Below are 21,298 nucleotides of genomic sequence, written 5' to 3'. Positions count from 1 at the left end.
ATAGGCGTTACGACGAGGCATACAAACAGTGGCTCATAGCTCGAGGCTAAGATATTTAGCTTACTCAAAAATTTGACTTCAATCTTATCTTTCAACCTTTTATCAATTTCCCGTTGCACTTTGTTGTAAAAACGTTATTGTTCTTTTGAATATAATTTAACATTAAATTCAAAAAAAATAAGTTGGTTTCCAAATCACAATCGTATATTAAAAGGCTAAAAGCTCCTCTTCAAGAAACATATTTAGCTTGTTGTCTTTGAGATTTATTGTGTAGACAATGGGCTCAATAAATTAGAAAAGTAGTTTGGTAGTTGGCGTAATAGTTTCTCTGAAATATAATATGAATTAAAAATTGGCTTTAAAAAATCTATCTTAAAATTACATGAATTTATAAGGAGGTCATAATCTCTAATTGTTAGCTTATTAACTCAAGTGTCTTTGACAATGTTTATCCCCACTTCACATAGAGTTTGAAGCGCTTCTCTGAGCAATGAGATCCTTCACATTATTATCCATTTTTCATGTTGCCTTTGAGACAGATTGCAAGGAGCTGACTCAGCTTTTGGACACTCCGGATGAGTTGCCCGCTTTTGCTTCGGAGTTAAAAGATTTTAATGTTTCAAAACTTGGTTTTTCTCGATTTTTCTTAGATTTTATTCCACGTTTAAACAACGTCCGTACCGATTGTCTCGCTAAAAATGCAAGAACACGCGATTCTATTTTTTTCATGTAAGCTCCTCAACACCGAACTGGTTTTCTTCCATAGAAAACCGTCCGTTTCTAGCTTAAATGAATGATTTTTTTTAGCGGAAAAAAATATATAAGGAGGTCATAATCATATATAAAGTTAGACATGTCAATTAGGGCCAAAACCCGCGGGCTAGCCCGGCCCAGCCCTGAAAAACAGCGGGCTCGAACTTCAAATTATATGTCCAGAAAAAACCGGGCCTTTCGGGCTAAAGGGTTTTCTGGGCTTAGCCCAGCCAGGCTCGGGCCAGCCCGAAAAGCCCTTTAAAAATATTTTGACCCTTTTTTTTGTTAATATTTTCGTTTAATTGTAAGATTTTTTGTAAAAATTTTTTTTAATAGAGTTGAAAACCATAAACTTAATTTTTTTTGTTGTGTGTTACTATAAATCGAAAAAGTAAATATTAGCTCTACTACCTGATTTGAATTATTTTAATTTTATATTTTATCTAGTATAAGTTTAAACAATTTATTTAGATTATTTATTTGATTTTAACTATCTTCTAAAAAACTAAATTAGCGTTAGTGGTTATTTAAATTTTGATTGACTCGTTTCATAAGTTTGTTTTCTGTTATCGGAAGAAAAGTCCAAAAAAGCCCGGAAAAGCCCTGTAGCCCTGTTAGGGACGGGCCGCGCTTTAAAATATAGGCTCGGAATTTTTATGGACCGGGCCGGGCCGGGCTCAAATATGTACGGGTTTTGCGGGATTTGGGCCGGGCCGGGCTAGCCCGATTGACATGCCTATATAAAGTGTTAGCAACTTTAGATTATTTATTAGAGAGACTCACAAAAATGCCCCTTTTTCAATACCCCTTTTCAAAAATGCCCCCTTTGACTGTCCATTTTTAAAAATACCCCTTTTATGTACAAAATGACTAAATTATCATCCTTTTAATAAAAGATATCACAAATATATAAGGAAAACATGAGAATGTGCACACATCAAAATTACAAATTTGATTTGTAAAAACTTGTAAAACCTTTAAAATACCTTTTAAAATTTTCCCGTAAAAAATTTTCCCGCCAACAAAATTTTTTTGCGGGAAAAGTGATTCCGCAATTTTTTTGGCGTTAAATTTTTAGCGGGAAAATTTTTGGCGGAAAAATTTTACAAGGTATTTTAAAGGTTTTTTACAGGGTATTTATAAGGTTTTACAATGTATTTTAAAAGGTTGTACAACGTATTTATAAGGTATTTATAAGATATTATAAGATTTTACAAGCTATTTTATAAGGTTTTACAAATTATAAGGTTTTAAAAGTTTTTTATAAGGTTTTACAAGTTATAAATACCTTATAAAACCTTATAAGTACCTTGTAAAACCTTTTAAAATACATTGTAAAACCTTACAAAACACTTGTAAATACTCTGTAAAACCTTTAAAATACCTTGTAAATTTTTCCCGCCAAACATTTTCCTGCCAAAAAAATTGCGGAATCACTTTTCCCGCAAAAAAACTTTTTTGGCGGGAAAAATTTTTACGGGAAAATTTACAAGGTATTTTAAAGGTTTTACAAGTTTTTACAAGTGTTTTGGCGGGAAAATTGCGGGATCACTTTTCCCACCAAAAAATATTTTGTATTTTGTGGACCTAATTTTGTTTCAAATAAAGGTAAAATGGTCATTAAAAATTAAAAGAGGGCAAACTTAAAAACGGACTCTCAAAGGGGGCATTTTTGAAATGTGGTAATTTTAAAAATTTCTCTATTTATTATGCCAAATATCAATGATTTTGTTAGTAGACTTTATTAAACTTAACATATAAAGTTTTAATTGTAAAGAACACCATTTTATAGTATTTATGTAGGATATTGGTTTTGAATTTAAAATTATCTAAAACAAACTAATGACAATTATAATAGGTTCTTGTAACATGTTTGATTGATTATAGATTATAAAAACTCTGGTCTTTTCAGCGAGTTTTTATATAGTTATAGACTGATTTTTTAAATATAAGTTGAAGTAGTTTGTTACTAGGAAGCACGGAAGCTTCGTCGGACGTCCGCTTCCCGCTTCGGAATCTTAGTCGGAATCGGAAGCTCTCGGAAGCTTTCGGAATCTCGCTTCCATAACGCTTCTAAAAAATTCATTTTGGAAGCTCATTGGAAGCTTACGATTCTATTTTGGAAGCTTGCGATTCCATTTAAAAATTTTGATGTCACAAAATAAATAAGAAATAAGAAATTATGTTTGATAGTTTTTTTATACAACAAAAGAAAAACCAAAACTAATTTTGCATACTAATTTTGTATTTTATTTTTTAAAATATCATAGTTAGAAAAATGATAGCAGCATGGATCATTTATTAGAGAGATGTTAAAATGATTAATTGAATTAAATTAATTTTGAGAAATTTGAGTTTAATGATGTTTTTATTGGTAAAAAAAAATTAAAACAATTTTATTTGATGAAATTATTAAAATGAGAATGAAGAATGATCTTAAATTTTTGACTTTGAACTATTTGACTTTTCTCTATTGTAAACATACACTATTTGATTTTTATATATAGAGAGATATTTAGAATTTATGTATTAGATTTGTATGTTAATTATAATTTTTTATATGATATAATGTTTAATGTTTATTATATATATATATATATATATATATATATTAATTTTTATATACGCTTCCAACACGTACCCACTTTCTATAATTTCTATAAAAATCGCTTCCACGTTTCCAAACGCTTCGCTTCCGCGTACCCGCTTCTGATTCCATGCAACCTAGGTTTGTTATATACACTAAAAAACTTAGCATACTTTTGTGGAAAAATTAATTTTTGTTTTGTAATGCAAATTTGAGCTTCAACTATATTGGACGTAGACTCGGTAACAAAGTTTGGGCTACTGTGGGGCTGTTTGTTTGGTAGTCGCAAGTCTCATGCGATTGCGAATGCGACTGGTTTTTATTCTTTTGGCAGTCGCATAAATACCTGCGACTAAACGCTGCGATCATTCGCGGCGATCCGCGACTGAAATTTTTGATCACATGGTAAATTAGCGATGTGATTGGAGAAAGTGCAACAAAATGCGTAAAATGACAAAAATACCCTTATGTTTTGTTAATAATTACCAAACTAGAATTTAACCCGCGGTATATCTCGGGGCTATATTTTTTTAAAAAATGTAATGTTATTTTTTAAAAGATTAACTGAAGATATATCATATTAATTTGTATTTTTAAATGTAGATATTTATCTATCAATTTTGAAGTATAGATACGAATACATACATTTTTTTTAAGTAACGATGTATGGTAGATTTTAAAATTTTGAATATTTTACTCTGCAGTATACCGTGGGTCGGTTTTTTTATAACTAAAAATTTTAAATTTAAGTTGGATTTGTTTTGTTAATATTGTTTCTTTTGTTTTGTGTTTAAGATTGTATAATTGTATTTTGATTGTTAATTTTAGGATTTCATCCGTGATATATGTGTAAAATATAGTTCATCTTTTTTTGTTTTTTTTTTTTTTTTTTTTTTTTTTGGTAAAATCATCTTAGTATAGAGATTAGTATAGATATGAGGAAGAAGATATATGTGTAAAATATAGTTCATCGTTAGTATAGAAATGAGATTAGTATCATGAACGTTAGTATAGTAATGAGCTGGATTAGTTCCTGTGTCTTCTTTTACTCTAATTAGCAAAGTTACTCCATGTGATAGCTTAGTTTCAGAGACTCTCATTTGAATGCTCTTTTCCTTCTGTGTTATTCTTCTTTTTGGCATTGTTATTCTTTTTATGAGTGAACTCTATTAGAGGTATAGATGGTTTAGTCTTTATACAAATAACCGGTTTGTACCGGATCCATTATACTTGTATATAAACAGTGTACAGAGCACTAAGTGTAATTAACAGAATCATTTTATTCTTATCTTCAATCTCTCATCGCTCTACCATCTTCTTCCTTTTCCATCTTCTCCATCGATTCTGTTCAACATATTTCACTAATATGGTATCAGAGCTATACGCTTAGCTTGTTTTCATCTGATTTTCTCTTTTCTTTTGGCGTTTTTCTGTGTGTTTGACTGGATCGAGATGGTGATTCCGATTCGCAAAACTACTCGTCGTTCGGGTAGATCTGCAGATGCTGGTGGTTCTGGTACGAAATCGAAGGCTCTGATGAGCTCCCTTGCTACGATTTCTTCCGATCCCGCTCCTGTTGTCACGATCGGCTCCGTTTCTGAACTCGATGCCGTTAATAGTCCACACTCGCCGTATTTTCTTCACAGTGCTGATCATCCTGGCTTATCCTTGGTTACTGATCGCCTTGACGGAACGAACTAAAATCATTGGAGCTCTGCGATGAAGATCGCTCTCGATGCGAAGAACAAACTTGCCTTCATCGATGGCTCTCTTCCGCGACCAGATGAAGGTAATCCTCTCTTTAGGATCTGGTCTAGGTGCAACAGTATGGTTAAATCGTGGATGTTGAACGCTGTGTCTAAACAAATCTATGGTAGTATTTTGAACTTTGATGATGCTACCATGATCTGGATTGATTTACACAACAGATTTCATATGACAAACTTGCCTAGAACTTTTCATTTGATTCAACAAGTGCAAGATCTGCGTCAGGGTTCCATGGATCTATCAAGCTATTACACAGCTTTGAAAACTCTTTGGGATCAGAGTGACGGCAGTGAACCTTCTGAAGCCTGTTTGTGTTGTTGTTCCTTCAACTGTGTGAGTAAGCGCAGATATCAGGATCATGTTGCTAGAGGTCGTCTCATTAAGTTTCTTGCTGGCTTGAATGAGTCCTACTCCATCATCAGAGGTCAAATCATCATGAAGAAACCTCTTCCTGATATTGCTGAGGTCTATAACATCTTGGATCAAGATGATAGTCAGAGACAATTTGGTGTCAGTGTAGTTCCAGCGGCTTTTTAGGTTGGGAATGTTGGGCATCATCCTGGTGTGATGAATGCTACTGTTACTCCTACTCCTGTTGGTTCTCTTAATGCTGCCTACCAGTCTCAGAGAAAAGAAAAACCTATTTGTTCTAATTGTGGTTTTACTGGCCATGTTGTTGATCGTTGCTACAAGTTACATGGTTATCCTCCTGGATGGAAACCTCGCAAACAATTTGCATCTTCTCAGTCTTCTCAATTGTCTACACCTGCTATTACAGCTCAAGTTTCTGCTCCAGTTGGTTCTGGTGGTAAACAGGCTCCTGGTTTTGAGAGTATGGTTGGGAACCTGTCTAAAGAGCAATTGCAAAACTTCATTGCATACTTCAGCTCTCATTTGGTTCCACAGTCTTCTTCTCCAGCACCTACTACAACAACTACACCAACCAACCCAGTAACGAAGCTTCTTATTCTGGTATATCGTTCTCTAACTCTACATTCAGTTTTATTGGGATTTTAACTGTTGCTCAGTGTGTGACAAATCAAAGATCTTGGATCATTGACTCTGGTGCGACTCACCATGTTAGTCATGATCGCAGTCTATTCCTTGATCTTGATGTTTCTGTTAATCAGCATGTTAATCTTCCCAATGGAAATTTCGTCATGGTAGCTGGTGTTGGTACAGTGCTTATCAATGGATGTATCAGTTTACAGAATGTCTTATATATCCCATATTTCAGGCTCAATCTGCTCAGTATAAGCTCTTTAACTGCAGATCTTGGCTCTTGTGTAGTGTTTGATCCTGATTCTTGCATGATACAGGATCCTATCAAGGGATTAACGATTGGAAGAGGTAGAAGGATTGCTAATCTATATCTATTGGATGTTGAAGACCCTGCAGATTCAAGCCAACTATCTTCTTGTAGTTTGAATGCTGTAATAGATTATGCTGTTTGGCATAAGAGACTTGGTCACACTTCTTTTTCCCGGATAGATACTCTTACAGATGTACTTGGTATTTCCAAACAAAGAAATAAAGGGATTTTACATTGTGATATTTGTCAAAGAGCCAAACAGAAGAAACTTCCTTATACAAACAGAAAAAATATTTGCTCTGCTCCTTTTGACTTACTTCATATTGATGTGTGGGGTCCCTTCTCAGTACCTACAGTAGAAGGTTTTCGGTATTTCTTGACCATAGTGGATGATCACTCTCGGGTAACATGGGTTTACTTACTTAAGTTGAAGAGTGATGTTTTAAAAATATTTCCTGAATTTATACAGATGGTGGAGACTCAGTTTGACAAGAGAGTTCGCTGTGTTAGGTCAGACAATGTTCATGAGTTGAAATTTTCAGAACTTTATAGTAAATTGGGAATCATTGCTTACCATTCTTGCCAGAGACGCCTGAACAGAACTCCGTGGTTGAAAGGAAGCATCAACACATCCTTAACGTTGCTAGAGCTCTCCTGATTCAATCCAAGGTACCTTTGTCTTTATGGGGTGATTGTATACTCAAAGCAGTTTTTCTGATCAACAGAACTCCATCACCACTATTGGAGAACAAGACACCTTATGAAAGACTGACCAAGACACCACCAGAATATGAAGACTTGAGAACTTTTGGATGCTTATGCTATGCAAGCACCTCTCCAAAGCAACGCAACAAGTTTGACGATAGGGCCAGGGCCTGTGTTTTTCTGGGTTACCCGGCTGGCTATAAGGGATACAAAGTCATGGATATTGAAAGTAATGTGGTTTACATTTCCAGGAATGTGAAATTTTTTGAAAATATATTTCCTTTTCAGAATTCCCAAGACGACACTGTAGCTACAGAGTTCTTCCCACACATTGGTACTCGTGTTGCTGATAATGGAGAACATTCTGGTGTTACAAGTGAGGGGGAATCTCATGGTGCTATTGAATTACCAAGACAGGGGGAATCTCCTGATGTTATTGAATTAGCAAGACAGGGGGAATCTCCTGATGTTATTGAATTAGCAAGACAGGGGGAATCTCTGGCCAACAATGTGGTACAAGATCCTACTACTAAGTCACACAGGGTATCTAGACCTCCTGGTTACTTGCAAGACTATCAATGTTACTCTGTGCAGAAGTCCACTGCTCATCCCATTTCAGAGGTTTTATATTACTCTATCTCTCTGATCCTTATCAAGCATACATCAATACTTTAACTAAGTATCCTACACCTACTAGTTACAGTCAGGCTAGTAAACTTCAAGATTATTGTGATGCTATGGATGCTGAGATAGGGGCTTTTGAACGTACTCACACATGGTCTGTATGTACTCTTCCTCCTGGTAAGACTGCTGTTGGATGTAAGTGGATCTACACTGTGAAATTGAATGCAGATGGCAGCCTCGAAAGGTATAAAGCACGTCTGGTAGCAAAAGGCTATACTCAGAAAAAGGGATTGGATTATGTTGAAACATTCTCTCCTGTTGCTCGTATGGCTACTATCAAAATGTTACTCTCTGTTGTTGCACCAAGGAAATGGTTTCTGGATCAGCTTGATGTTTCCAATGCTTTTCTCAATGGAGATCTGAATGAAGAGATTTACATGGTTTTACCTCCTGGATATCTTCCAAAACAGGGGGAATCTTTTCCACCAAATGCTGTCTGCAGGTTACACAAAGACATTTATGGTTTAAAGCAGGCATCACGACGATGGTTTTTGAAGTTTTCTCAGTCTTTACAGTCTTTGGGATTTCAAGGTGGCACAGGAGATGATACTTTGTTCTTGAGAAAGTCTGGAGATGTTTATATGGCAGTTCTGGTCTATGTAGATGACATCATCATAGCAAGCAGCTCATCTCAAGCCACTGCCTCTCTCACAGCCTCCTTACAAGCATCATTCAAGCTGCGTGACTTGGGTCCTCTTAAATACTTTTTGGGACTGGAAGTTGCAAGGACTTCAGCTGGGATTTCTATATGCCAACGCAAGTATGTGTTAGATCTTTTGGATGAGACAGGGCTCCTTGGTTGCAAACCATCCTCCATACCTATGGACCCTAGTCAGAAGTTGGATATGGAAACAGGGGAACTCTTGAAAGATATGGAGCAATATAGACGCCTGGTGGGTAAGTTGATATACTTGACTTTTACTCGCCCTGATATCACTTTTGCAGTCCATAAACTTTGCCAATTCACCTCTGCTCCAAGACATCCACATTTGAAAGCAGCATACAAGGTTCTTCATTATCTTAAAGGAACTGTTGGTCAGGGTATGTTTTATTCAGCAACTTCTGATCTTCAGTTAAAAGGATTTGCTGATGCGGATTGGGGTACAAATAGAGACACACGAAGATCAGTCTCTGCCTTTTGTATGTTCCTTGGTCCTTCTTTGGTTTCCTGGAAGTCCAAGAAGCAAGAGACAGTTTCAATGTCGTCCGCAGAAGCTGAATATAGAGCCATGTCTTCAGCTGTTAAGGAGATGCTTTGGTTGCGCAAACTTATGGTTGATCTATGGGTTGATACTTCTGAAGCTTCAGTCTTATATTGTGATAACACCGCAGCTATACACATTGCCAATAACTCAGTATTCCACGAGAGAACAAAACACTTGGATCTTGCCTGTCATCTTGTCAGGGAAAAAGTTCTTTTGGGGATTATCAAGACACTTCATGTGAGATCAGAGCACCAGTTGGCAGATGCTTTGACTAAACCTTTATTTCCTTCTCTGTTTAAGAGTTTGATTAGCAAGATGGGTGTTATTAACATATACACTCCATCTTGAGGGGGAATATTAGAGGTATAGATGGTTTAGTCTTTATACAAATAACCGGTTTGTACCGGATCCATTATACTTGTATATAAACAGTGTACAGAGCACTAAGTGTAATTAACAGAATCATTTTATTCTTATCTTCAATCTCTCATCGCTCTACCATCTTCTTCCTTTTCCATCTTCTCCATCGATTCTGTTCAACATATTTCACTAATAAACTCTATTCTTCTTCTGTGGTTTGGTCTGAATCTAATAATTATCTCGTTTGGTATTTTGATGAGAATTGGAAAATTTTGAAGTCTTTGTTCAGTTTAGTATTTCACTTTGCCCATTGATAATAATTGGAACTTATTACTTGACAATTCTGGTTTATTCATGTGATTGATTTGGTTTTTTTTTTTTTTTTTTTTTTTGTTTCAGATTCTAAAGAAAGAAGTCCATCTTCTTTATCAGGAGACCAATCAGAGTATGATTTTCTCATTTCTCTTTCTTTTCTCTACTCTTTGTTCAGATGTGTTTTGCTGTGATGGGTTCTCTTCTCCAATTTCAATTCCTTGGTTTAACAGTTCTTTACTTCTATTCAGTTACATGTTATAATTTCTCTGCTTAATTTAGCACTTGCATGTTGTAATTCTGGTCGTATTGCAGCTCTTGTGGTTAAATAATGTAAAGTTTCTAGCTTGCTTTATAGTACTCATTGTGGAGGTTGATCTCAAGAATGATTCAGCTTCTATTTAACTTAAACTCTTTTAGTGTAGCATCTAGAAGATCATGTTAAATCGTATCATTTTTTTTTACTTGACACTTCTGGTTTTTTTTTTTTTTTTTTTTGTCTTTTCAGGTTTTATCAAAAATCAGTGTTAATTAACAAGGATGACTAATGATGTAAGTTCCTTTATCAATAGTTTTTATTTATTTTGTGTCTATTTTTCTGCTAGCTAGCTTAGTGGTTGATGATGGTTGCACTTTAGAATTGGACCGATGAGCAATGTCGATACTTTTTTCATCTCTATGCTGTTACACAAGGATTCTCGCGCCTCATAGATTTTCTCATCCGGTTTTTATGTTAAATCAGACCGGAGTGGCAAATGAGTGACAGTTTAACCGGTAAAACCGACCCGGTCTGGTTTATATCTGCGTTGTCGAACAGTGTCGTCGTCATTGCTCTCTTTTCACATTCACGGGTCTATCTAGTGTCTACACTGAGATTTGGTGAAAGAGGTTAGCTTTTGCCTTTTGGCCTCAAGAGTCTTCGATTTCTGAAAAATCCCTTCTTGTTAAAATCGGGAATTGGTATCATATTTTTCCGTTTTCGTAGCGAATCTCTGGATGTGATTTCATTGTTTAAGTTAATGTTCTAATTGATTCTGATGCCAGAAATGTAATCATTATTTCTAGTTTAAATTTTGAAACTTTTCGTGTTTTGTTTTGATTCAGCCATGGACTTTGATGCTTCGTGTAGCTTGGTTTTATGTGGTAAATCTTCTGTAGAAACTGATGCAGCAACACGTTTGAAGAACAATAACGTTCTTAAACTCCCAGATAATACCAAAGTTTCAATCTTTTTACAATCTGAGATCAAGAATTTGGTTAAAGATGATGATTCCTTCAATCTTTCACTATTCATGAACTCGATTTCGACTCATCGGTTTGGTCGGTTTCTCATTTGGTCTCCATTCTTGTCTTCCACTCATGATGTTGTTTCTCAGTAAGCATCCATCTGTTTGGTTTCCTCTTTAAGGTTTGATTATCTTTGTGTGTTAAAATCTGATTTTGTAGTTTCTTTTAGTAACTTCTCTGAGATTCCAGTTGGTTCAGTGTGTGTCACAGATATTCAGTTTAAAGGTCGAGGTACGAGTTTTTTCTTGACAATGTTGGATTATATATAGTAAGCAAGTAAATTAGAATTAGAAAGTGAAAACCGGAATGTGTTGCAGGCAGAACAAAGAATGTTTGGGAATCTCCAAAAGGTTGTCTTATGTATTCGTTTACCGTAGAAATGGAAGATGGTAGAGTAGTGCCTTTGATACAGTATGTGGTGTCTCTTGCTGTTACTGAGGCAGTGAAAGATGTTTGTGACAAGAAGGTATGTTCTTGAAATAACCTTTTTGTTGTGTTTTTGATCCCTTGAATCATAAATTTGGTCTGAGTTTTGAATTTCATCGATTTTCAGGGTTTGTCGTATATTGATGTTAAAATAAAGTGGCCAAATGATCTATATTTGAATGGCCTTAAGGTTGGAGGCATTTTGTGTACCTCCACATACGGATCAAGGAAGTTCCATGTCAGTGTTGGTAATAAGCATTATTACTACTCTTTAGAAGTTGGTGACTCTATACGAAAGTCAAAGTATCTTTTAGAAGTAACACTGCTTGTAGTCTTGCTCTACTATTGATTTAAAAGAAATTGGCAATTTGATCCTTATTGCAGGTGTGGGATTGAATGTGGACAACGAGAAACCGACCACATGCTTAAATGCAGTACTAAAAGAAAATTGTCCTGCATCAAATCTACTTAAAAGAGAAGAAATTCTTGGCGCCTTCTTTCATAAATTCGAAACATTCTTTGATCTATTCATGGAACAAGGTAATGTAATCCTCTTGATCATGGAGACTGCTTAAAAAGATTTAGTCAGCTGTTTCTTCATCTTTGTCACTTTTGAAGTATTTTCCAAACAGTATTTATTAATCATTTATTTAAGTGAGATGAGAGTAAGAGAAATAATCATCTTATTATCTAGTTTTGAGACTATATAATCATTTGACATCATCGCACTGCACTTTACAGGTTTTAAATCTCTCGAGGAGCTTTACTATAGGACATGGCTTCACAGGTAATGGTTATATCTGTGATTGCAATATTTTTGTGCTTGTCATTGAAGGGTTTCTGTAATCTGAATCTGAAATTCTGAACTGGTTTTGATTTTGTACTTATCCCATTTGTCACTAGCTGAACTAAATGGCAAAACTTCATCAATTAGCAAGTATTTGGAAATGTTTTTCGATTGGGAACTATGTATTATAACATAATTGCTTGGCTAAAATGACCGTTTTATTCTCATTTGTATGTTTTAATATACAATGTGGCATTTGCCTGCAAGAAACTAAGATCTCTTAAAGTTAAGAAGACGACAATGTTACTTACCAACTATTCACTGCTAACCACGTAGTTTTTATTGTCTGGTGGCATTAGTGTTTTTTCTTAATACATTCACATTGAGATTTGGGCATACAAACTTTACCATGTATTTACTTACACATGTGCAGCGGACAAAGAGTGATTGTTGAAGAAAAAAACGAGGACCAAGTTGTTCAAAATGTTGTGACTATCCAGGTAGGATGATTCTTATAGATTGGTTATTATACAATCGACTCATTGTAATATGGTGCTTTGATCCTCATTGCATCTCCTTCAAAATTTCCAGGGTTTGACTTCTTCGGGATATTTGCTAGCTATTGGAGATGACAATGTAATGTATGAGCTTCATCCTGATGGCAATAGGTAATATTTTGAGCATGTGCTATCGAAAGTTTAATCGATAAAATGGATAACATTACAGTTCATGTTTAAGCTAATATGGTGTATCTGTTCAACTGCAGTTTTGATTTTTTCAAAGGACTGGTCCGAAGAAAACTATGAACCAAAGATTTCTTGAAGCACCTTCTGGTGGATGCTGATGTTATTCAGCAATTAGCACCATTAACACAAAAATAAACAAACTGTTTTTATATATACTGTGGATATTGTCCTTAGTTACAACTTTTCTTTTCTTTTTTTCCTTTTTTTTGTGTGTATGTTTTGACTGTATTACAAACATGCAATACAAATTATTAGAACAAGTAGTAACTTTCTTCAAAAGTAGGACATTCCAGTCAATGTAACTTTGGATTTCTCATTGTGATTCACCATTCTTTAATATCCCTTTTGATTCACATGTCTTCATTTGCGATGGCAACACAAATGTTCGATGATCACAAAGTTCGTTGCGACAATACATTCCTCTTAATCATGAGAGAATCATAAAATCTCTGTTTAGAATAAGATGATTTTGGCCCAAACTGTTTATTGAAGATAAAATTTCTCAAAAATTCTACTTCATATGACAAAACTTTCAGATTGTATCTATAAGCTATTATAACAACTGACAAGACAGTTATTTCTTTGTAATATTCACCATTTTGTATCACCAAATATGTATAATCTTTAGGTAGTCGTCACCTACTACATATACATGGTAATAATATTGAGGAAAAATCAATTTTTTTATCCTGATAAAAACTTTGCTTTTTTCTTGGGGAACATGAAACCCTGCAGAAATAAGACAAAAACTGTAAATTTACCTTACTTTTTTTCTTGAAAAACCCATTTAATAATGTCTTCTGAAAATTAATCTGCAAAAAAAAATCAACCGCCAAAAAAGTGTTTTCTGAAAATCATCAACCCATTTAATAATGTCTTCTGAAAATTTTTCAATCGGTGCAACTTATACTTCTACAGTGTCATGTAATGCACAACTATTTATTATAGTTATCGAAAAAGTGAAATAGAGCAAAGCATAAGACCATTAGTAGTGGCAAATGTGTTTATGTGGGTGTAAGTATTTTTTTAGTATTATAATTTAAAGTAAAAGAGAAAAGAGAAAGAGAAAGAAAGAGAGAGATAGAGAGAAAAAGTGTTACACCTGAGTGTAAACTTATACCCGGGTGTGAAGAGAGAGACAATTTTTTCGTTTTTTTAATACCTACACTCCAAGACTTACACCCACCTGCTTGTGCCACTGCTAATGCTGTTATATCGTTTGGTTTAATATCAAAAACACACAACTAGAGATAATTTTGTGTGTTTCCAATAGCTACATATAAAGGTAATGATACCCAAAACAAGGGAAGACTTTTCACGTCACTAATCTTCTATCAAATCTATCAGCCCATACTTGTACTCAGACTTCTCACGTTTGTCTTCATAGGTTATCATCACCTCTTTTTGCCTACTCTTTTTTATTTATTTTACTTATTCACCAAATATCTATATGAGTACACGTTTTATGTTTCATGATGATACTTTTTTTTTTTTTTTTTTTTTGTCATCCTAAATTAAAAAGAGCTCAAAAGAGCTATTCCTGAGGAATGTTGTTTATATAGATGATGTGTAGCGGTTCCGTACGAACTTTTCATGCCAGATTGTCCGCTTTAGTATTAGCACATCGAGAAATTAGAGAAAGAGAGAAATTGGAGAACTCTTCCTTGTCGCTCTGAAATTCTTCTAAATACACTGAGAAGGCCGGCCATTCAGTTGGAGAAGACAACATCTTCACCAAGTCAGAACAGTCTGTAAAGAAAACTACATCTTGATTATCTGCACCAATCATACACTTCATCGCCCACAAGAAGGCCTCGAATTCTATATGTAACGGAGATAGGCTTCTACGGAGGTTATTAATTATACTCATATTAATAATTACAACTTACGTATTAGAAGATCGACTAACATATTTTGTGACACGTTTTATGTTTCATGATGGCTTCATTTCATGCCACTTGTTTAATACTCAGTTAATTAAGAATCATTTTGAAGACTTATTATAAATTGCTACAGTATGTTTTACCAAAATAATTGTTTTCACTACGTTGTATGTTTTATAATCAAATCAGAGTCAGATTTTGGTATAAGGCCATGCGCAATGGCGCATTTTCTCCCCGGGTGTAACTATTAAAGTAATCAAAAATAAGAGAAAAGTTGTCTCTTTCCTCACATCCGGATGTAACTTTACACTCGGATGTAAGACACTCGCTCTCTTTCTCTCTCTTTTTTTCTCTCTTTCTTTTCTCTCTCTCTTTAAATTATAATAATAAAAAAAAATTTACACCCATACTCACACTTACCCCATTATGGATGCTCTAAGAATATATACTCAAATAAACAAAAAGAAAAACTCAATTACTGTTTAGTTACGTCAAAACGTGTTATCAGGAATTAAAAGAGAAGTCAAATATGTGAATTGACTTTAGCTAAGAACATGCAAAAAACAATTCAAACCTCAGTGGCAAAATAGAAACAAAATTAGCTTTAAAATCAAAGCTTTTCTGATAAAGTTTTTCTGATCAAATTTTTCTTGGGACTCTGCTTCTATCTCTCTGCCTCCCAATTTTTTTCGTCTTTCACATGTGTAAAGCGACTTAAATTCATATATATAAATTTTAATGAAAAAATAAAGTTATTATAAAATAAGACAAAACAGAACCTAAAGACTAAAGAGACAAGACACAAGGTACATACATCTCTGCGTCTGAGAAACATAAGAAAAACATTAAAAAAAAACAATTTACTTTTTTTCCTTGTATGCTAGTATCATTTTTTTTTGTTATATATATACACTTGGTCCTTCGAATTGTGTTTTATGTTGATAATTGTCCATCGAAATTTGCAATTTTACAAAACAAAAACATAATTGAATTTATTGGTATATTTTCACTCTCTCACTCTTGTTACATTGTATCCTCTAATAATAAAAAAATGATTATCATTACGTTATAAGTGTCATTAAATTGAAGAAGGATCATTGAAAAATAAATTTGGATAAATCAGTAAGAATAAATTAGAAAAAACTAACGAATAAATAAAGTGCAACAACAACATCTATTTTTCTCATAAGGGTGTTTAATCCGGATGAAATGAAATAATACTAAATATTTGAATTTAAAGAAAAGAAAAGTAGAAATCAAACTAAATATTAATCTGTTTTATTTATATTTTCCCATTATGTGAATAATCGAATTAAATTCTAAACAAAATAAAAGACATTTATGGCATAACAATTTTGACCGCCAAACGGACACATTCACTTCCCTGTTCCACATGAACAACTAGTGTTTTAAAATAGTATATGTTCACCAACTATTTAACACTGGCTATAATTGGTAACCAATTTTAAAGCTGTACAGCTTTGACAGTTACCAATCACAAAAACTTTATGAAAATCGGTACACTATAAAAAAATAAAAATAAAAAACTGTTTTTGGACAAAAACAAAAATAAATTAAAACGGTTACGGTTAAATACAGTTACGATTAAATACGGTTATAACGATTACGGTTAAATACGGTTACGGTTACGGTTACAACAGTTACAGATAATTATGGTTATAGTTATTTGATGACTACAATACGGTTAATATCGGAGGCAAAATCTTACGAGTTACCTAACTTATTATAATACTTTTCATAAAATCAAAAAATATGTTACAAACCAAGTTTTCTTCATTTCGAGCAAAATAAGAGTATAACATATTTGTTTGAGAAAAAGACCATTTTTTATAACGTAGATTTTTTCATATGCGGTATCATTTACTTTTTTGAAAATCTTAATCTGAATATTCGATAATTTTTTTTGCATTATATGGAGTTACAATTATATTTTTAAAGTTTTAACTATGCGGTTAACCATATGGTTAAATAACGGTTTTCATATGTTTACCGTTAATTAACGGTTACGGTTAATATATTTTTTAACTGTAACTAATTATTTTTTACGATTACGGTTGAGAAACGGTCCGGTTACGGTACAACATATGGTTACGGTTAGCTTTTGGTCATGCCTAGACCATAACCGTATTTTGGATCGTAACTAGACCGTTTTTCAACTGTAACTGTTTAAAACGGTTAAAAACTATAACCATTCACCGTAAAACTAAATTAGCAACGGTTAAAAAAAATATACTAACCGTAACCGTTAATTGCCGGAAACGTATCAAAACCGTTATTTAACAGTACGATTAGCCGCACGGTTAACCGTATTATTAACCGCATAATTAAACTTTATAAAATATAATTGTAACTATGTATAATGTAAAAAAAAATGTCTCGAATGTTCAGATAAAGATTTCCAAAAAAGTAAATAATACAGCCTATGAAAAAATCTCATTAGAATAATGGTTTTTTTCTCAAACAATTATTTTGGAATATTATATTACTCAAAATAAAGAAAATTTTATTTACTATAGGACTAGTAAATTCATATTATTATTCTAAAAATAAAATATTGTTTGTTCTATATAATCTTAATTTTCATATGTAATTATATACTAAAGTATATTTCTATATAATTTTTTCTTTCTTTCTAAATTCTTAATATTATTTGTTATGTGTACCGCTATGATGTTTCCAATCAGAATAAATTTTTAAAATTTGTTCTGCGTTATTTTTTTTACAGCTTTCGTGTTTTATTCTTTTGTACAGCTTTATACTATTCCCTAACAGCTAACAGTTCCAGCTAACCGCTCTAACTAACAGCTAACAGCTTGTTATCAATCAGATCCACTATAAAATTTGATACAGTTGTGGACCAAAAAAATAAAGTTTGATATTGTAACGTGAACATGATCCGTAGTTTGCATGGAAATAGATGAACTTGGAACAATTGCATGTTCATAAATCATAAGCATACCATATCATCTTAACTATCCTAATATTCTTGAGAAATTTTTAATTCTCACTAATTTTCTTTTGCTTTGGCTCTCGTTCGATTTTTTTGGATTTTATTCATATATTTGAAAAAATAAAAGCATCTAAACCAAATTAGTCAAAATTTTCATAAATAGCGGAGCAAAGGGAATCATAAAAAAAGAGTAATTATATATATATATATCAAATTTGAAAATTTTCAAATGAGATTCCAACCGAGAAAAATGTCTAAACATTTGTCCTTTAATTGCGATATGACCAATAAAATTGTACAAATCAGAAGATGTCTCGTCGACAATACGATTGATAGCCCACTGGATAAACTCTGCTTCTCCCTCTCACAATCATGCCGCCAGATCAAAAATACTCAATAAAAATTAGCAATATTCAGTATTGGGACAAGAGACATTAATTGCAAAAACATTAAAACCAAAAATAAGAAAACAGAAACAAATAACCTAAAAACTTGTCTGAAAAAAGCTCTTCTAGTCTGATTCTTCTTCTTCTTTTCTCCTGACACGTTTTCAATCACCTTAAACGACAAATCTCTCCCAAAACAAGACACGCCACAACAAGTTTATCTTCTCAAAACCCTTTTAGTTTCACTGTCACTGTCACTCTCACTCTCTCATCTCTAGGGTTTCACTAACACAAGCTTCTTTTACCTCTCTCTCTCTCTCTCTCTCTCTCCCTCCCCAGTTTCTTTAGCTTCCATCAATGGAAAAGAAAAAACCCATTAAATCTTTGAACCCAAACGCACCGGAATACTTACCAAGGTTTTCCAAAAACCCTAATCTGTACTATCCTCCACCTTCTTGTCCTTCTGTGTTCAACTTTAACAAGCCCTTTCCTTGTTCCACCAAGCCTTGCAAAGCTATTACCGGCGCCGATGTTAAGCCTGAAAAAGAACCTTTCCGTTACGGGTTTTGTCACCAGAGATGTCTCCCACCACGGCTTTTGAAGAAACAAGTTTGGGTTCAAAAAATCCCTAACTTTTCTTCCTCAAAGGTTGTGCCTTTACCGGAAAATAAGCTCGCCGGAAAAACATCCGTCATGGTTAAGAATATACCTAACTGTCTCGGGTCAGATTTTATCTCTTCCCAATTTTTTATAAAATTTTTGGAATGGATGAATTAAAATAAGATTTTGTAATTTTTTTTTTATTTGAAGTCGAACCGATCTCTTGATGATTTTGGACAATCATTGTCGGAAACACAAGACAGAATCTTCCTACGACTTTCTTTATCTGCCTATGGATTTTGTGTGAGTTAATGCTTATTTATCTCTATTTTTGGATGAAATAAATGCTTCTGCTTGTAATGTGGCTGATGATGGACATTAAATGTGTAACAGGAAACGAGCCAATTTGGGTTACGCCTTCGTTAACTTTACGAGCTCTGTCGCAGCTGAGAGATTCCGGAGAGAATTTGAAAACTTTTCTTGGGGCAATCTCGGGTACAGGAAGAAGATTTGCGAAATCACTGTGGCTAAGTATCAGGTTTGGGTTCTCTTGATTGTTTGGTTATTATTTGTTGCTTATTTAGAGTTAAAAGTTTTAGTTTTTATTTAGATTTAAGTTGTAGTTTTGTGTTTAAGTCTCTTTATTTCCTGTTTGTTTTTGGTGTAAACTTAAAAGACTCTCTTTTACCCTTGGTTTAGTAACTGTTGTTGCTTATATTTAGAGTTCAATTGTGCATTTTTGTGTTTTGAGTCTTTTTCTTTCATGTTTTGCTTGTTTAAGACTTTTATTCTTGAGTTTTGTTGTTAGAGTTGACGTTTTTAGCTTCTTTTTATATGAGGTAGAGTTGAGTAGTGCAATTTTTTTGTTTTAGTCTCTTATTTTGTTCTTGTTTTGTTTGTTCAAGAATCTCTTTAATTCTTGAATAAGTCTGTTGTCGCTTATTTAGAGTTGTTAGATTGTGCAATTTTGTGTTTGAGTCTCTCTTTTTCATTGTTATGCTTGTTAAAGACTTTGGTTTTGTAATTGTTGTTAGAGTTAACGTTTTTTTCTTCCTTTTATGAGTTAGAGTTGAGTAGTGTGCAATCTTGTGTTTCAGTCTCTATTTTTTCTTGTTTTGTTTGTTAAAGACTCTTTAAGTCTTGTTTAAGTAACTGTTGTTGCTTACTTGGAGTTGTTATATTGTGCAATTTTGTGTTTGAGTCTCTTTTTTCTTGTTTTGCTTGTTAAAGACTCCTATATTCTTGGTTTTCTAATTGTTGTTACTTGTTATAGTTAACGTTTTTTCTGAGTTTGAGTAGTGCAATTTTGTGTTTGAGTCTCTATAATTTTCTTGTTTTGTTTGATAAGACTCTTTTTTATTCTTGGTTTAGTAACTGTTGTTGCTTATTTAGAGTAATTAAATTTTGGGGGTTTTTTTTTTTTTTTGGCAGTGGATGTTGCTTATTTAGTGTCAAACTTTATTTCTTCTTTTGATATGATTTAGAGTTAAGTAGTGCAATTTTGTGTTTGAGTCTATATTTAACGCTCATTTATTATTGGTTTAATCACTGTCGTTGCTTAATTATAGTTGTTAAATTGTGCAATTTTGTGTTTGATTTTTGTTTTAGGGGAAAGAAGAGCTGAGTCAACATTTCAAAAACTCGAGGTTCACTTGTCACACCGACGAGTATCTTCCCGTGGTTCTCTCGCCACCGAGCAACGGCTTCACGGCTTACACTTTCACAACACTCGGTGACCGAGTCAGCTTACGAGGCCGTGGTTCACGTCTGCGTTAAGGTTTTTAGGGTTTCGTAGAAGAGGATTTGTGTTTTCATTATCTCCCTGGATCCAAGACTACACAAGATGATGTGGCGTCACCAACTAGGGTGAAACGGAAACATATCTTTCCTCTTTCTTCCTCTCGTTAGCTTTTTAGTTTTCTAGTTTGTGTTATGAACATGTTACTCTACTACAATGCTCAAGTGCTCTTATTATATTCCACGTTTAATTTTCCTATGTCTATGTGTCTCCTTCTCTTTCTGATTTTTTTTCGTATGGAATGTCTTCAACATAAATGCATTGCAGATAAAAATATAAAGTAAAGAAAATAATAATACATATCTTGGTTTTGAATAATTTAAATATATGAGCAATCAATAATAATAGATTAATATCTTCATAAATAATCACCTCATATAAAAAGTTGTCAACGACATATGTGGGTTATATTTTCAGTATTAATTTTAACATTGAATCTAACATATGACATTGCTATTTTCATAGATTCCTTCAATAATGTGGTTTTACAATTAATTAAATAACCCTAAATTTCTTCGTTTATCACCGCTCAAAGCTTTCGAATAATGTTAAGGACTTGTTTGGATAAAAGTTCCATAGGAGAGCATTAACAAAACGAAAATTCCAACGAAACGGTCTATAGACCCAATACGGATTTGTTAGAAGTTAAAACAGCGGTAGAAAATATGGGCCGTAATCATAGAAAGCTTTTGATTATACGGTGGGCTTCAGTAAACTTTGGATAAGCAG

At 33.5% G+C, this 21,298-nt stretch overlaps 2 protein-coding genes across 7 annotated transcripts; both read left to right on the top strand.

Annotated features, from left to right (window-relative positions):
• Window positions 1-9,498: 9,498 nt before the first annotated feature.
• Window positions 9,499-13,270, top strand: LOC9329987 (biotin--protein ligase 2). Of its 6 annotated transcripts, XM_021014470.1 has the most exons (13): window positions 9,499-9,661; window positions 9,773-9,818; window positions 10,194-10,237; window positions 10,428-10,573; window positions 10,790-11,060; window positions 11,142-11,203; window positions 11,290-11,438; window positions 11,526-11,646; window positions 11,783-11,938; window positions 12,140-12,185; window positions 12,619-12,685; window positions 12,777-12,853; window positions 12,952-13,270. In XM_021014470.1, exons 3-13 carry the CDS (start codon window positions 10,233-10,235, stop codon window positions 12,989-12,991), a joined length of 1,140 nt encoding a protein of 379 aa, XP_020870129.1. In that variant the 5' UTR covers window positions 9,499-9,661; window positions 9,773-9,818; window positions 10,194-10,232; the 3' UTR covers window positions 12,992-13,270. The 6 variants fall into 6 exon arrangements, with proteins under 6 accessions (XP_020870129.1, XP_020870130.1, XP_020870131.1 ...); XM_021014471.1 differs by lacking the exon at window positions 10,428-10,573; XM_021014472.1 differs by lacking the exons at window positions 10,194-10,237; window positions 10,428-10,573.
• Window positions 13,271-18,264: 4,994 nt separating this feature from the next.
• On the top strand, window positions 18,265-20,767 carry LOC9327293 (protein terminal ear1). Its single transcript, XM_021010875.1, has 4 exons — window positions 18,265-18,893; window positions 18,982-19,074; window positions 19,165-19,309; window positions 20,380-20,767. The coding sequence occupies exons 1-4, from the start codon at window positions 18,529-18,531 to the stop codon at window positions 20,545-20,547; spliced, it is 771 nt and encodes a 256-aa protein (XP_020866534.1). The 5' UTR covers window positions 18,265-18,528; the 3' UTR covers window positions 20,548-20,767.
• Window positions 20,768-21,298: the final 531 nt, after the last annotated feature.

This window comes from Arabidopsis lyrata (assembly GCF_000004255.2).
Source record: "Arabidopsis lyrata subsp. lyrata unplaced genomic scaffold ARALYscaffold_1, whole genome shotgun sequence".
Classification (NCBI taxonomy): Eukaryota; Viridiplantae; Streptophyta; class Magnoliopsida; order Brassicales; family Brassicaceae; genus Arabidopsis; species Arabidopsis lyrata.
This window is presented reverse-complemented; position numbering and strand designations above follow the sequence as displayed.

Excerpts from the sequence above, each read along its gene's own strand:
- LOC9329987 (XM_021014470.1), top strand. Across the intron at positions 11,061-11,141 it reads ACTCATGATGTTGTTTCTCA|TAACTTCTCTGAGATTCCAG; the intron begins GTAAGCATCCAT and ends AGTTTCTTTTAG. Across the intron at positions 11,204-11,289 it reads TATTCAGTTTAAAGGTCGAG|GCAGAACAAAGAATGTTTGG; the intron begins GTACGAGTTTTT and ends AATGTGTTGCAG.
- LOC9327293 (XM_021010875.1), top strand. The coding sequence starts at position 18,529 with ATGGAAAAGAAAAAACCCATTAAATCTTTGAACCCAAACGCACCGGAA. Across the intron at positions 18,894-18,981 it reads AATATACCTAACTGTCTCGG|TCGAACCGATCTCTTGATGA; the intron begins GTCAGATTTTAT and ends TTTTATTTGAAG. Across the intron at positions 19,310-20,379 it reads TCACTGTGGCTAAGTATCAG|GGGAAAGAAGAGCTGAGTCA; the intron begins GTTTGGGTTCTC and ends TTTTTGTTTTAG.